Below are 13103 nucleotides of genomic sequence, written 5' to 3' on the forward strand. Positions count from 1 at the left end.
GAGGGTGGGGGTGGAAGGAAATGGTGGCCAGGGCTTGTCAATGGGGAGAAGGAGGAGAGGATGGGCTGGTGTCTGAAGGTGGGGCAGAAGGGGTGGGGGGCTGTTCTGTGGAGCTGGGGAGCATGTCAGGGTTCTGGGTCTGAGCAGAGGAGGGGACTAGTGGGCAGAGGGGTTAAGCAGGGATCTCTGAGGAAGCTGAGAGTGAGTGAGAGGGGAATCGAGCACATTGACTCCAGTACAGATACTCCTAATTTACACCAGGGTGAGTGACAGGGGCACCAGCCCCATTGACACCAGTGGAGTTACTTCTCATTCTTCTTAAAATTGGGGTATATCAGTGCTGATTTTTTGCACTCAGATAGAGATCAAACCAGGGCACAGATCCTCACACCAGGGTCTCCAACGCTCAAGGGTTACCCCAGCAGAGTGCAGACCAGCCAGCAGAAGTTTAGGGGACATCAAATTACAGTGTTATTAGTCAAAAAGTTTAGCTCTCCAGTTAGGCGCATCAGCCTTTGAAGTATTTGGTGTCATGCCCAAAGGATTACATCATGCATGTGCAGGGAGCGAGGATGAGCTGTGCAAAAGCTACCTTTGACTCACAGGACCTAAGTTGCTTAAGTGGGAATTCTCTGGCCCACAAACCTCCCCACCACGTGGGCTCTATGAGTTCAAATCTAACTGGTAACTAAAAGGTGAAACTCATAATAGATAGTGTCAGCCTCTGTCCAAAGATCTTTAATTTGGGGGAAATATCACCTGAGCACAGCAGACCATTCAGAAGGTGCTGAAACTACTTTTGAAAGGAAAATAAATGACATATGCAAATGCCTGCAGGGAGGGGAGGATGATTAGGGATTGAAGAATTGTTGGGAACAGTGGGAGAGGGATTTGGGGGCCCATGACAGGAGGGGTTATTATAGGAAGGGGGATACATGGGGTGGGTTGGGGAGGGCTGGGGGCTAGTTGGAGTGAGAGAGGAGAGGTGTGGCACTGGGAAGGCAAACAAGAGGGTAAATGATAGGGGAGTGGGGGGAAATAGGGGCAAGGGGACCTGACGGCCCTACATTCCCCCCCTGAGTGTGTGCCAATATCTGGGGACCCAGCCTATCTTCAGGAGTCTGACCCCACACCTCTCAGAGGGATTGTTTCAGGCTGTATACATCTTCTTGAGGTGTTCTCACTTCTCTGAGAAGAGCTCATTGAGATGAATAGGACACTTCACTGAGCCTCCTATGCTGTAGATGGTTGTGTCCAGCTTTGTACTGCACTTACCAAGAGTCTCTGGAGCCAGAGGTGAGGGGAACCCAGACTGGCCAAGCAGTGCACACAGTACAGCTCCTTTCCAGAAAATTGTGGTGGCTCTTAAAAAAGCCTTTTGGTCCACTTGTCATCCATACCCATTGCTACCTACAAATGCCACAATGACCACTAACTCCTACCAATAGTTAAAAAAACCTAGGAAAATAAATAGCAAAAAAAAAAAAAATTGTTATCGCAGCATTAAGGTTTCCCAGTGACTGCTCATGCCTTTCCAGAATTCAGAGTTCAGCAAAACTAAAGCTTCTGAAAACCAGGAAATACAGACTTAAGTTAAACACCCTCACAACCATAAATCTGCCCTCTTTGAGTGATGCCCCACAACACCCATAACACACATACTCACATTCTGCCTTTTCACTGCACTTGCCTTACACTCAAACACTGAGCCTGCACCCCTCACAGAATACCACAGTTGGAAAATTTAACAACCACTTTCTACCCTCTTACAACCTCTTTACACATGCATACAGGATACCACCAAAACTTATACTTCATTAAATCCACAGCCTGCTCTCATATCCCACCTCACTACTGACTATACCCATGTAAAGAAGACCCCAGTGCTCTGCTACTGACACCAGCTTCACAATTCTGTACTGAAAGCATGCAGACGGGAATCTCTAGGTACATGTGCACATCTTTATTTTGATCACCCACATTTGGGAGGTGGAGGGGTGATGGGGCTCAGACCTAGATCTCCTATCACAATCACAGCTTTGTGATGCTCCTCAAACTAATCCCCAGATCTCCTCATATCACAAATACACCTCTGCCAACTTGCATCACCTACTGCCTCCACCGTTCAGTACAGCTACATCTAACACAAGGAGTGCAGCTGTAGTACATGCAGATAATTTCCAGTGGTATTGCCAGCTCCAGGGGCCAGAGTGAAGGTTACATGGGCCTGCACTTTAACTCTGTATTTCTTGGGTTTGTTTGAGTTATGCTGAACCTGACATTCTGGAAGGGCACGAGATACCACCGGGCAACCTTACTTCTGTGTTAACAACGGCTTGCTTTTATTTTTTGACATTTATTTATGATAGATAGATAGATTCTTATCTAATTTACATAAGTGTAAATCTAGAGTAACGACACTGACTTCAATGAACTCAGTTTCGCTTATTATTACTGTGAAACACAGCATTTTGCATAAACAGATAGCACATCAAATTCCCACGGAGACAATAATTCCATCAGCTGATTATACCTGTAAAGACGCACAGAAAGGGAAAAATCTGGAAATTTTATTTTTGGTGGATAATGTTCACTCAGTCAGTTTCCTCAGAGCACCTTTGATCTCCTTGTTCCTCATGCTGTAGATGATCGGATTCATCATGGGAGGCACCACGGAATAGAGCACAGCCACCATGAGATAAAGAGCAGATGTTGAACTGGAGGTGGGTTTCAGGTAAGCAAAGACACCAGTGCAAACAAACAAGGAGACCACAGTGAGGTGAGGAAGGCAGGTGGACAAGGCTTTATGCCGGCCCTGCTCAGAGGGGATTCTGAGCACTGATTTGAAGATCTGAACATACGACACAATGATAAAAACAAAGCAGCCTAAGAGTAAACACGCATTGAATGCAAGAACCCTAACTTCACTCAGATAGGAGTCAGAGCAGGTGAGCTTGAGTAGCTGGGGGATCTCACAGAAGAACTGATCCACCATGTTGCCTCCACAGAAGGTCAATGCAAATGTGTTCCCGGTGTGTAGCACAGAGTAGAGAATACCACTGATCCAGGCACTGGCTGCCATTTGGACACAAGCTCTCCTGTTCATTACAGTCTCATAGTGCAGTGGTTTGCAGATGGCAACATATCGATCATATGCCATTACAGTGAGGAAAGCAAAGTCAGCCTCAATGAAGAAGACGAAGAGAAAGACTTGAGCAACACACCCAGCATAAGAAATTGACCTGGTGTTCAATATGTAATTGGCCATGGATTTGGGGATGGTGACAGAGATGGAGCCAAGGTCCAGGATGGATAGATTCACCAGGAAGAAGTACATGGGGGTCTGAAGGTGGTTGTTGAGGGCTACAACCATGATGATAAGAAGATTTCCCACCAGGGCTGACAGATAACTTACTAGAAACACCACAAAGTGCAAAATCTGCAGCTCCCGAACCTCAGAGAATCCCAGGAGAAGGAACTCAGTCACAATGGTTCGGTTGGACATTTTCCTTCGCAGTACATGATGTCCTGCCTGTGGAGGGAAGGAGAAGGGCAATGGTCAGATTAGAGTGACAGATGGAATGACCCCGATTCTCTCTCTGAAATATCTCAAGGTGTGAATGTCAAAGGTGCACAACACTTATCACTTCAGTTCACTAGGAGAGGTGAGTGCTCCTTGACTCCGACAATCAGACCACTAGACCAGTGCATTATCACAGTAGGGTAAATTTGCATAACTCCCTTAAAGTCAATGGAGCTGCGTCAGTTTACACCTTCTGCCCAAGATATGGCTTGATAAAGATGCAGTATGAAAGAAGGAGCAAAGTACCACACCAATCCATCTGTTCCGCACTGGAGGGTTGTCCTAGTGCTATAAACACTAGGCTCACAATTTGGGCATGAAACTATTGCTATGTCTACACTATGAGCCAGGGTTGGATTCCCCTGCTCATGTACGCACATTCACACTAGCTCTCTGTGAGCTAGCGTGAATACAAATAGCAATATAGCCTCTGGAGCATGAGTACCAGCAGCAGAGGCATGACTGAGACTAGTACAAATCTGCCTAAAACCAGTGGGTATGTACTTGGCATACTGCTCGGAGCGAAGGACCTCCCGCCGAATTGCCGTCGCAGATCGCGATCGTGGCTTTTTTTGTTTGTTTGTTTGTTTGTTTGTTTGTTTGGCTGCTTGGGGCGGCCAAAACCGTGGAGCCGGCCCTGCAAACATCTAACAGAGTTCTATTTGTAATTCATATTTATATTCTTAAAATTGCCCTGTATATTAATATCCTGACATATTTAATTGAAAGAGCAAACTTACTGTGTTGGTCTCTGTGGATTTTTTCCCAAATTGCGAAGCATTTCAGTCTCCAATGCTAGGAATCATTGGTGTCTATCCATCTATCTATCTATCAGGCACGCATCACTGTATTATCCAGCAGTCATTTGTGTCCCTTTGCTGGATTTCCTATGTTGCTGTTTCTCTCTGCAGTTCCTAGCAGACAGGGATCCAATTCTCAGATGGGCCCTCCCTGCTCCCCTCCTTGGGCAGGCTTGGCTGAGAGGTGAGGGACTAAATAGGATGAGGGACTAAAAAGCCCCTCCCAGCTGATCCTGACTTGTATAGGATTCAGACACGGTCACAGCCCATGATGCACCTGCTCCGGGGCTAAATAGCTGAATCTGGTCTCCAGGGCTGTGAGCCCAGCTCTGATCACACCTCAGGAACAAACTATGCTGACAACCTGCCTTAACTGAGCCTAATTCTGCAGAGCCTAATTCCCGAGCTTTTATAAATCAGCCCCATTAAAGTCAATTAGGCCAGATGTCCAGCTGGTAGATATTGGCATTGTGCTATGGTGCTTTTCCAATGTACATAAGCTGAATATCTGTACTGTGGTGCCTAGTTTTATGTTTGTTCCTTTATCTGAGATTCTCATTGCTTAACAGCACAATCCTATTTTAATGCTCATAGAATAATCCAAGATCATGGTTAACAGACAGAAATCTGTGAGATCTGTACCCAGCCAGTAAAGGAACAGGTGATTGTTATAGTGACATCCCAGCACCACTATAACTAAGGTTGTGTCATGTATTCCGTTCAAAGGTCAACTTTTCTAACATCAATATATTCAGTCTAATTCCTTTGAAATGTGATGTGCCTCAGGAAGCTGCAAAGCAGAGTTAGTGACCCAAATTTGGGGACATCTGAGCTAGGGGTTGCGAAGATAAAAAAGTTTCCAGAGTGTTTTTTTGTTTTGTTTTTTTTCTTAGAGCAAGAAATCAAATTACTGGTGTGATGCGGGTCAAAATGGTCTAAATCTGTTGACTTTTACCCAAGGTAGTGCATGGAATTAACTAAAAATGTGGGGGACCCAAACTGAGAATGGCATTTAAGAAAATGTTCACTCCTTACAGTGTGCATGTTTTAAGATGTGGATGGTTACTTGGATTGCTTTGAAATTTGTTGTGCCTCTTGGGAGACTAGGGGGGCATTAGTGATCCAGATTTGGGGTCATTTGACTGAGGGCTTCCCAATGTACAACTCCTCAAAGAAACAGTTTCCTTCTGCTTCTTTGAACTGTTAAACTGAGAGGAATTAATGACTGGATGAATTGCAGACCTCCTTGAGACTACTGGTTCTGAACTCACCCTCCAATTAACACCTTGAATGCTGTGTGCAGATCTGGTCGCCCCATCTCAAAAAAGATATATTGGAATTGGAAAAGGTACAGAAAAGGGCAACAAAAATGATAAGGGGTATGGAACAGCTTCCATATGAGGAGAGATTAATAAGACTGGGACTTTTCAGTTTGGAAAAGAGATGATTAAGAGGGGATATGATAGAAGTTTATAAAATCATGACTGGTGTAGAGAAAGTGAATAAGGAAGTGTTATTTACTCCTTCACATAACACAAGAACTAGGGGTCACCAAATGAAATTAATAGGCAGCAGGTTTAAAACAAACAAAAAGAAGTACTTCTTCACACAACACACAGTCAACCTGTGGAACTCTTTGCCTGAGGATTTTGTTAAGGCCAAGACTATAACAGGGTTCAAAAAAGAACTAGACAAGTTCATGGAGGATAGGTCCATCAATGACTATTAGCCAGGATGGCCAGGGATGGTGTCCCTAGCCTTTGTTTGCCAGAAGCTGGGAATGGGTGACAGAGGATGGATCACTTGATTAACTGTTCTGTTCTTTCCCTCTGAAGCACCTGGCATTGGCCACTGTCGGAAGACAGGATAGTGGGCTATATGGACCCATTGGTCTGACCCAGTATGGCCGTTCTTATGTTCTTATAACTAAGGATAAGTTAATGACAAGCTCCCACCCATGTCAAAAGGTATTTTGGGCCGAGTAGCTGGAGGATGCTACAATTTCTGAATCCTAGGTAGCAATTTTATTTTGGGGGGAATGTAATCAAAGTCTCTGGGGGTGGGGAGTTAGATGTGTGAGTTGTTCCTGGGAGGGGAGGGGTATTGGGGGGCAAAGGAGTGGGGGAATGGGGGAGAAGGATTTGGGACTGCAGTGAGGGATTATGGGAAGGGGATAAATGGGGATGGATGGTAGGGGAAGGGAGGGAGTTTGGGGGCTCAGGTGAGGGAGGTGTGAGGGTGAATGGAGGGGTGTGACACTGGGCTGGTGGATGTGGGAGTGAGTGGCAGGAGGACTGGGTGAGAATAGGGGTATGGGCACCTCTAAGCCCCACATGCTCCCCTGCCATGTGTGTGCCCAGATCTGAGGGGCCCTTGCCCCTCTAGGGGGGTCTGAGCCCCTGTCCCTCCCTCATTCATATGAGCTGAGATGGGGGGGGGGCTTTCCCCTTTGCGGTGTGTGAGCCTCTCTCGCTGCCCCCATGTGTGAATGTTCATATAGACATGCCCTCGGTGAACTAAATGAGAGTGTTGCAGGAGATGACCATTGACATATTTGCAAACAGCTTCATCTGTGTTGCTGGGGGAGCACCATCTAGCTCCTCAATTGCACTGAGGATCCTTTAAGATCTGGAACAGAGTTCACTGAAGCCTCAGAATGGGCAGGTTTGGAGGCACGCAGCTCCTGCCCAGCCCACAGTACCCTGATGTGCTTTTCCATGAGGGCAGCATTTACAGGCAACTCTGCAAAGTGTCTCTCATGCCCTGCTATGTCCTTGACCGTATGTATTACATCCCTCTCCGGTGGCTAGTCCACAAAGAGGATAGATCTTACTGCTGCTGCCACCTGAGGCATTTGTTTGGTTGAGCTCAGGTGGTAGAAGCATAGACCTAGGGACTGATCAGGGGGTTAGACTAGATGACCCTTGTGGTCCCTCCTAACTCTATGGTTCTATGATTCTATGAATCTGAGACTTCTAACTCCTAAAGTGCCCTGTGACATTGATAAACCCTTCCTAAAGTTATACAAGGCTATTTTCAAGTTTAGTGTGATAGTAAAGAGACACGTTTTATACACTTCATGGCACAGAAAAAAAGCCTTTGGGATTCATTCCATAAATATTGCTAATGATCTAGCTGCCAAACTGCTGTTTCTCAGCTACCTCAAAAAGGTTCCCATTTTATCTCTTCTGGCTGTGACTGCTTGACTGCAGCAGCTCACCAGATGTCCCAGTGTTGCTCTGCCACTTACATCCTTCCCTTCTTGTCTGGAGCTGAGTTTGCCATTGGTTTGCTGCATATCTGAGTCCTCTGTCTATGTCCCAGGTGTCATCAGCTAGTTATGAAATCTAAACTGCCGTTGCCATCAGTGGGAGGCTAGCCTGGGATATTAGGGCTGCAGGTTTTGGCTCACTGTCCATCCAGGCACTACAGCTGCTGCACACCTAGATGGTGACTCCTCCAACCCATCACCAAACTGCTCTGCCATATTCTGCAGGGTGACTTCACTGGAGGATAATCTGGGAGAAGAGAGACCCTGGATTAGAGAAGAAAAATGTCCTCAATAGAACTCTCTGTAAATGGAACCCAGAGACTTCACAGTGAAACCCAACAGTGCAGTCCTTAGGAGTTCTCCTGCCCCTTCACTTGTCACCAAGTGCAATGGTCTGACAGTGGGAATGGAGAAAGGGTCTCTGCAAGCAAAGACTTCCATGGCTTCCTGAATAGAAGGGTGCCATAGGCTCATGCTGAAGGGCCCAGGTTTAATCCCCGATGGTGTCTCTATGTGGCAGTGGTTTTACTTACCCATGATTGCAGGCTGTTTTCCTGGCCATGTGTGGGGGCATTGCTGCTGGCCCTCTCGGGGTTGTAGCAGCATCACCCACATGGGGACATGACATATCCAGGGCAATCGATCAGCTCCCATCATTACTGCACCCTACGAAAGCCTGGGGGCAATGTCAGTGGGGAGGGAAGTGGGACCTGAGTCAGCCCCAAGCCTCTAGCCTCTGAGCCACAGGAGATCTCTCTGCTGGACTAGCAGAGGGTCCTGTATGGTCTGCGTGAGCTACACCCCAGAGTGTGCCATGGTCACACACAGAGATAAATTCCCAGCATGTCATAGCCCCTGCAGTGAATCCTGCACCATAAAGAGCCATTAGAGGCCTCAGATCCTTTGACCTGATAATGAAGGGGCTTCCCTGAGCCATGGGACCCCAAAGCATCTCAAGGGCATTTAGCTGCCTTGGCTACAGCAGGAATCTTACCTTCCCCTGGGCTACTCTAGGACGATATCACCCCAGCCCAAGGGTTTGAAGCCTGGCTCTGGGCAATCTGACAAAGGCTCGTGCTCTGTAACTTTTAAGGATTTGGAGAGATCTTCTCCAAAGGGCAGAGAAGATCCTTCCTGTAGGTGGTGCAGCTGGCCATCTATGACCCACCGCTGTCCGTCAGCCAGGCTGGGCTGGTCCGAGCCTTCTCCATGCTGGGGGAAGCTTCCCAGATGATGGGGACAAGGTGAGAGGCTGTATTAGGCTCAGGAGATTGGGGGCAAGACCCAGGGCCTCTCACCTCTTGGCCCCCGAAAGTCACTCCCGTCCCATTCAGTGGCCTGGGCACAGGGAGGAGAATGACTCAGAGCAGGAGCCATGGTTAGAGATGAAGTGAGCTCCACAAGCAGGATGGAGCCTGTTCATCTCCTGAGCAGCTCAAAGCAGTTCAGAGCCAGTTCTGCAGCCAGGCTATTTAATTACAGCATGGCAGCAGCAGCAGGACAAGCTGACATTGCTCATGCCAAGGGTGGAGAACTTCCCCTGTGCCCTCGGCGAGCCTTTCTCACCCCTCTGGGCCTCAGCCCACTTCCCCGTGGCCTTGTGTACATCTCATCAGAGCCACCATCCAGAGCCGCCCCGTCCCTGGCAGCCTTGGAGGCTGACGATTCAAAGGGCCATAGAGGCTGATCAAGCTGGGCTGAGGCACAAAAGCGGGGGAAGCTGCTGGCTGGGGAGAGTTGGGGGATTCAGTCAGCAGGGGCTGCAGATCTGCTCCCTTCCCAGGGCTGCCATCTTGGGGCTTCCCCACTAGTCGCTGGGGGACACTTGGGAAAGGTCTCAACCTTCCACATCCCCCTTCACTGCTGCCAAAAGCCCTCCCAATTCTTCAGCTGCGGGGGGGCAGGTGGAGGAGAGGAGATGGGGAACCTGAGCTGCTTCCCCAGTCAGGTTTGGAGGTAGAACAGCTCTCAGAGGCGACCGAGGGGAATGGGCTATCGACTTATCCTGTAAGTATCCCTTTGAAACAGAAATAAATATGCAATAGAGCAAATGGGTTTGAAATGGTGGTGTTATTGGATGATATTTCTGGTTTATGACATCTGAGAACTAAACAATTTCAGCTGAAATAATAACAATAAAAAAGTTTTTCAAAGAAAATTATATTTTGAAAACCCAATTTTCCTTTGAAATATTTCAAGCAGAACATACTTGACCACCCCAGCTGGAAACTTAGCTTTAAACCAGGGTGGGGAACATTAATGTTGTCCAATAATTGCACAGTTTCAAATCCAGTCACTCTATTGCAACCCTGTTTAATTCTGTTTAAAAGGGATACTTGCAGGATGGTTAAACTGAGTAAGCAACAAAGTCGATAACCCACAGCACGTGTTTTAAACAAAGTAGCATCTTTAAACTAGGGCACAGAGAGTTCATGATGGCAGAGTTTTTTTCATCGATCAAGAGTCTACATTCATGGACAGTCTGGGACACTTTTCACACCAAATGATATTGTCATAAATGGAGTTACTCTCCCCACCATTTTGACTCGGCTTTGAAACTGTACACAGATTTCAGAAGCCCTGGGAAACAAAGGTCTAATTACACTTTTAGCAGGCGCATAATGATTGTTAAATGTGCTTTTGGCAGATGGAAATCCCATTGGAGATGTCTACAGACCCACTTGGATGCCAGTGTCATCAATGCTGTCCATATTACTGTGGCTTGCTGTGCTCTTCACAATCATTGTGAAACCATTTCCCCCTGAATGGATCTATGACAGTGAGGGGTTGCTGAATTGGTAAACTCAGCCAGACAGTGCACCTACCACAGCTGGTGCCAGATGCACCTGGGCAGCAGAAGTCAGGGATGTTTTGCGCTCCCATATCATGGACTTCCAGGCCCAATAGAAGAGGGGGAATAGTGCCTTTATGAATGTGCTTGTGGGGGATGGGGACGGGGCTCACTGATTTGGAGGGATCAGTGCTTGGAGACGAGTGATAGCTTGATTGCCATGCAATGTACTTATGAATGACTTGACCACTTATGAATGGAGGGGTGTGGTTTCATAGCATGGATTCATATAAGGAAGTGAGTGAAGTGTGGATCTCTGTACCTAACTGTATAGAGGAATGGTGTTTGCTTACTAATTCCTAATTGTCCCTGATCATGTTGTGATGGGTTGGATCACAGAAACCCCCTGGGGAGCTGCCACCCGATGTGCCAAGACTACCTCTGCTCCTGCTTTCCCTGCCAGCTTGGGAGCCCAGCACCCTCTCTTGCTGAGCCAGACACTCCTGTCTGCTCCAACAAAGACCCAGGGTCTGAATTACTTGCCCCAAAGCTGCAGGTTTACCTGAAAGCAGCTTACAGAAGTGTCCCTGTCATTAACACTCAGATGCCCAACTCCCAATGGGGTCTAAACCTAAATAAATCCATTCTACCCTGTATAAAGCTTATACAGGGTAAACGCATAAATTGTTCGCCCTCCATAACACTGATAGAGAGATATGCACAGCTGTTTGCTCCCCCAGGTATTAATACATACTCTGAGTTAATTAAGAAGTAAAAAGTGATTTTATTAAATAAAGTAGGATTTAAGTGGTTCCAAGTAGTAACAGACAGAACAAAGTAAGTCACCAAGCAAAATAAAATAAAGTGCACAAATCTATGTCTAATCAAACTGAATACAGATAATCTCACCCTTAGAGATGCTTCAGTAAGTTTTTTCCTCAGACTGGACACATTCCAGGCCTGGGCACAATTCTTTCCCCTGGTACAGCTCTTGTTCCAGCTCAGGTGGTAGCTAGGGGATTCTTCATGATGGCTCTCCTCTCCTTTTTTATTCTGTTCCACCCCTTTATATATCTTTTGCATAAGGCGGGAATCCTTTGTCCCTCTGGGTTCCCACCCCTCCTCACTGGAAAAGCACCAGGTTACAGATGGATTCCAGCTCAGGTGACATGATCACATGTTACTGTAAGACCCAAAGCCTTCTTCCTCCCAGCCTGACTCACAGGAAGCCCAGCCTGCAAACAGAGCCATTCAGTCAATTGTTCTGGCTAATGGGAGTCATCAAGATGCCAAACCATCATTAATGGCCCACACTTTGCATAATTACAATAGGCCCTCAGAGTTATATTTCATATTTCTTGTTTCAGATACAAGAGGGTTACCTTTATACAAATAGGATGATCACACTCAGAAGATTATAAGCTTTGTAATGATACCTTACAAGAGACCTTTTGCATGAAGCATATTCCAGTTACATTATATTCACTCATTAGCATATTTTTATAAAATCATATAGACTGTAATGTCACACATGTGTTTACCTTTATCATTTTAAATACACATTGTATGTTGTGATGCAGTGATAGCAATGAACATTCTTGATGAAATTAGAAGCTTTATTTATAAACACGTATTAGCAAAGTACAACATTCACTCATTGCCAGGCAGGCCAGCCATTACCACAACACCACACCGGTAAAAACAGCACCTTACAGAAAAAGAAAAAAACAACAACAACAAAGTGCATGAACAAGGGCAAACAGTGCAACCACATAGAAGACAGAAACCCCCTACTGTTGCATGTCCCCTGGCCCCTGATCTTGTTTCCCTTCTTTCCCCATTTTCCACACATTTGGCGTTGGGGGCGGGGGGGTGGAGGCATCCACAGAGGAGGGGGTCAGGATGGGGAAACTGCATGGGGCTAAGCTGCCCTGTCCAGCTGCTCATGGGGCCTGTTTGCATGGGCCTCACAGCCATGGAGTATTCCAAGCTGTTTCTGGACTGCATCCCAGGATACCATGCAGGGGACTTGGGCCTTGGTGAGAGTGATGCAGCAGGAGCTGGTACTTTTGCAGCCATTATTGATGTCAGCCGCTCAAATCGTTCTCTCTGCTGAGCTCTGTCCTCCTCCCTCAACTGCCATTGCTGTTCCTGGAACTGCGAAGCAAGTGCCTGCTCCCACTCTGAAATCTTGTCCTCAAGCTGTGTAGCCAGCCTGAACCTTTCCCCTGGCCTCTTGCCATGCCTTTTCTCCAGCCATAAGTCCCTCTGTTTTTGGTACCGGACCTGCTTGTTGGCCGTGTCCACAACTTTATCCATAAGTTCACCCCAGAAACGCTTCCTCTTGGAATTGTCCATGAAGGTACGATGAGCCAGGCTTGTACTTCACTGTGGGCGAGCTGTGGAGGTGTTACAGCCGTAGAGGTCGAGGGGCTTGGAATAGGACAAGACACGGAGGGGTATTGTCTCAAATAGCTCAGTGCCGGAGCACAGAAAAAAATCCTAGTGGAATTTCAAGGACATAAAATGTTACTTTTCCAAACTGAGCTTCAGGATATTGTGAGAGGGATGCTTCAGTCCACAGAAGGTCCCTGGACACAGCCTGATTAATGGCAGTGAAAGATGTGCAGAGGCAATGGTAAGTTAACAATTCAAAGC

General features: G+C 46.9%; 1 protein-coding gene across 1 annotated transcript; it reads right to left on the reverse strand.

Annotated features, from left to right (window-relative positions):
• Nucleotides 1–2590: 2590 nt before the first annotated feature.
• On the reverse strand, nucleotides 2591–3505 carry LOC113408072 (olfactory receptor 14A16-like). Its single transcript, XM_026660193.1, has one exon. It carries the CDS (start codon nucleotides 3503–3505, stop codon nucleotides 2591–2593), a length of 915 nt encoding a protein of 304 aa, XP_026515978.1.
• Between the last annotated feature and the right edge of the window lie 9598 nt (nucleotides 3506–13103).

The sequence above is a fragment of the Terrapene carolina genome, unplaced genomic scaffold (assembly GCF_002925995.2).
Source record: "Terrapene carolina triunguis isolate 2854851 unplaced genomic scaffold, T_m_triunguis-2.0 Scaffold737, whole genome shotgun sequence".
Taxonomy (NCBI): Eukaryota; Metazoa; Chordata; order Testudines; family Emydidae; genus Terrapene; species Terrapene triunguis.

Coding starts and splice junctions, on each gene's coding strand:
- LOC113408072 (XM_026660193.1), bottom strand. CDS start 3,505: ATGTCCAACCGAACCATTGTGACTGAGTTCCTTCTCCTGGGATTCTCT.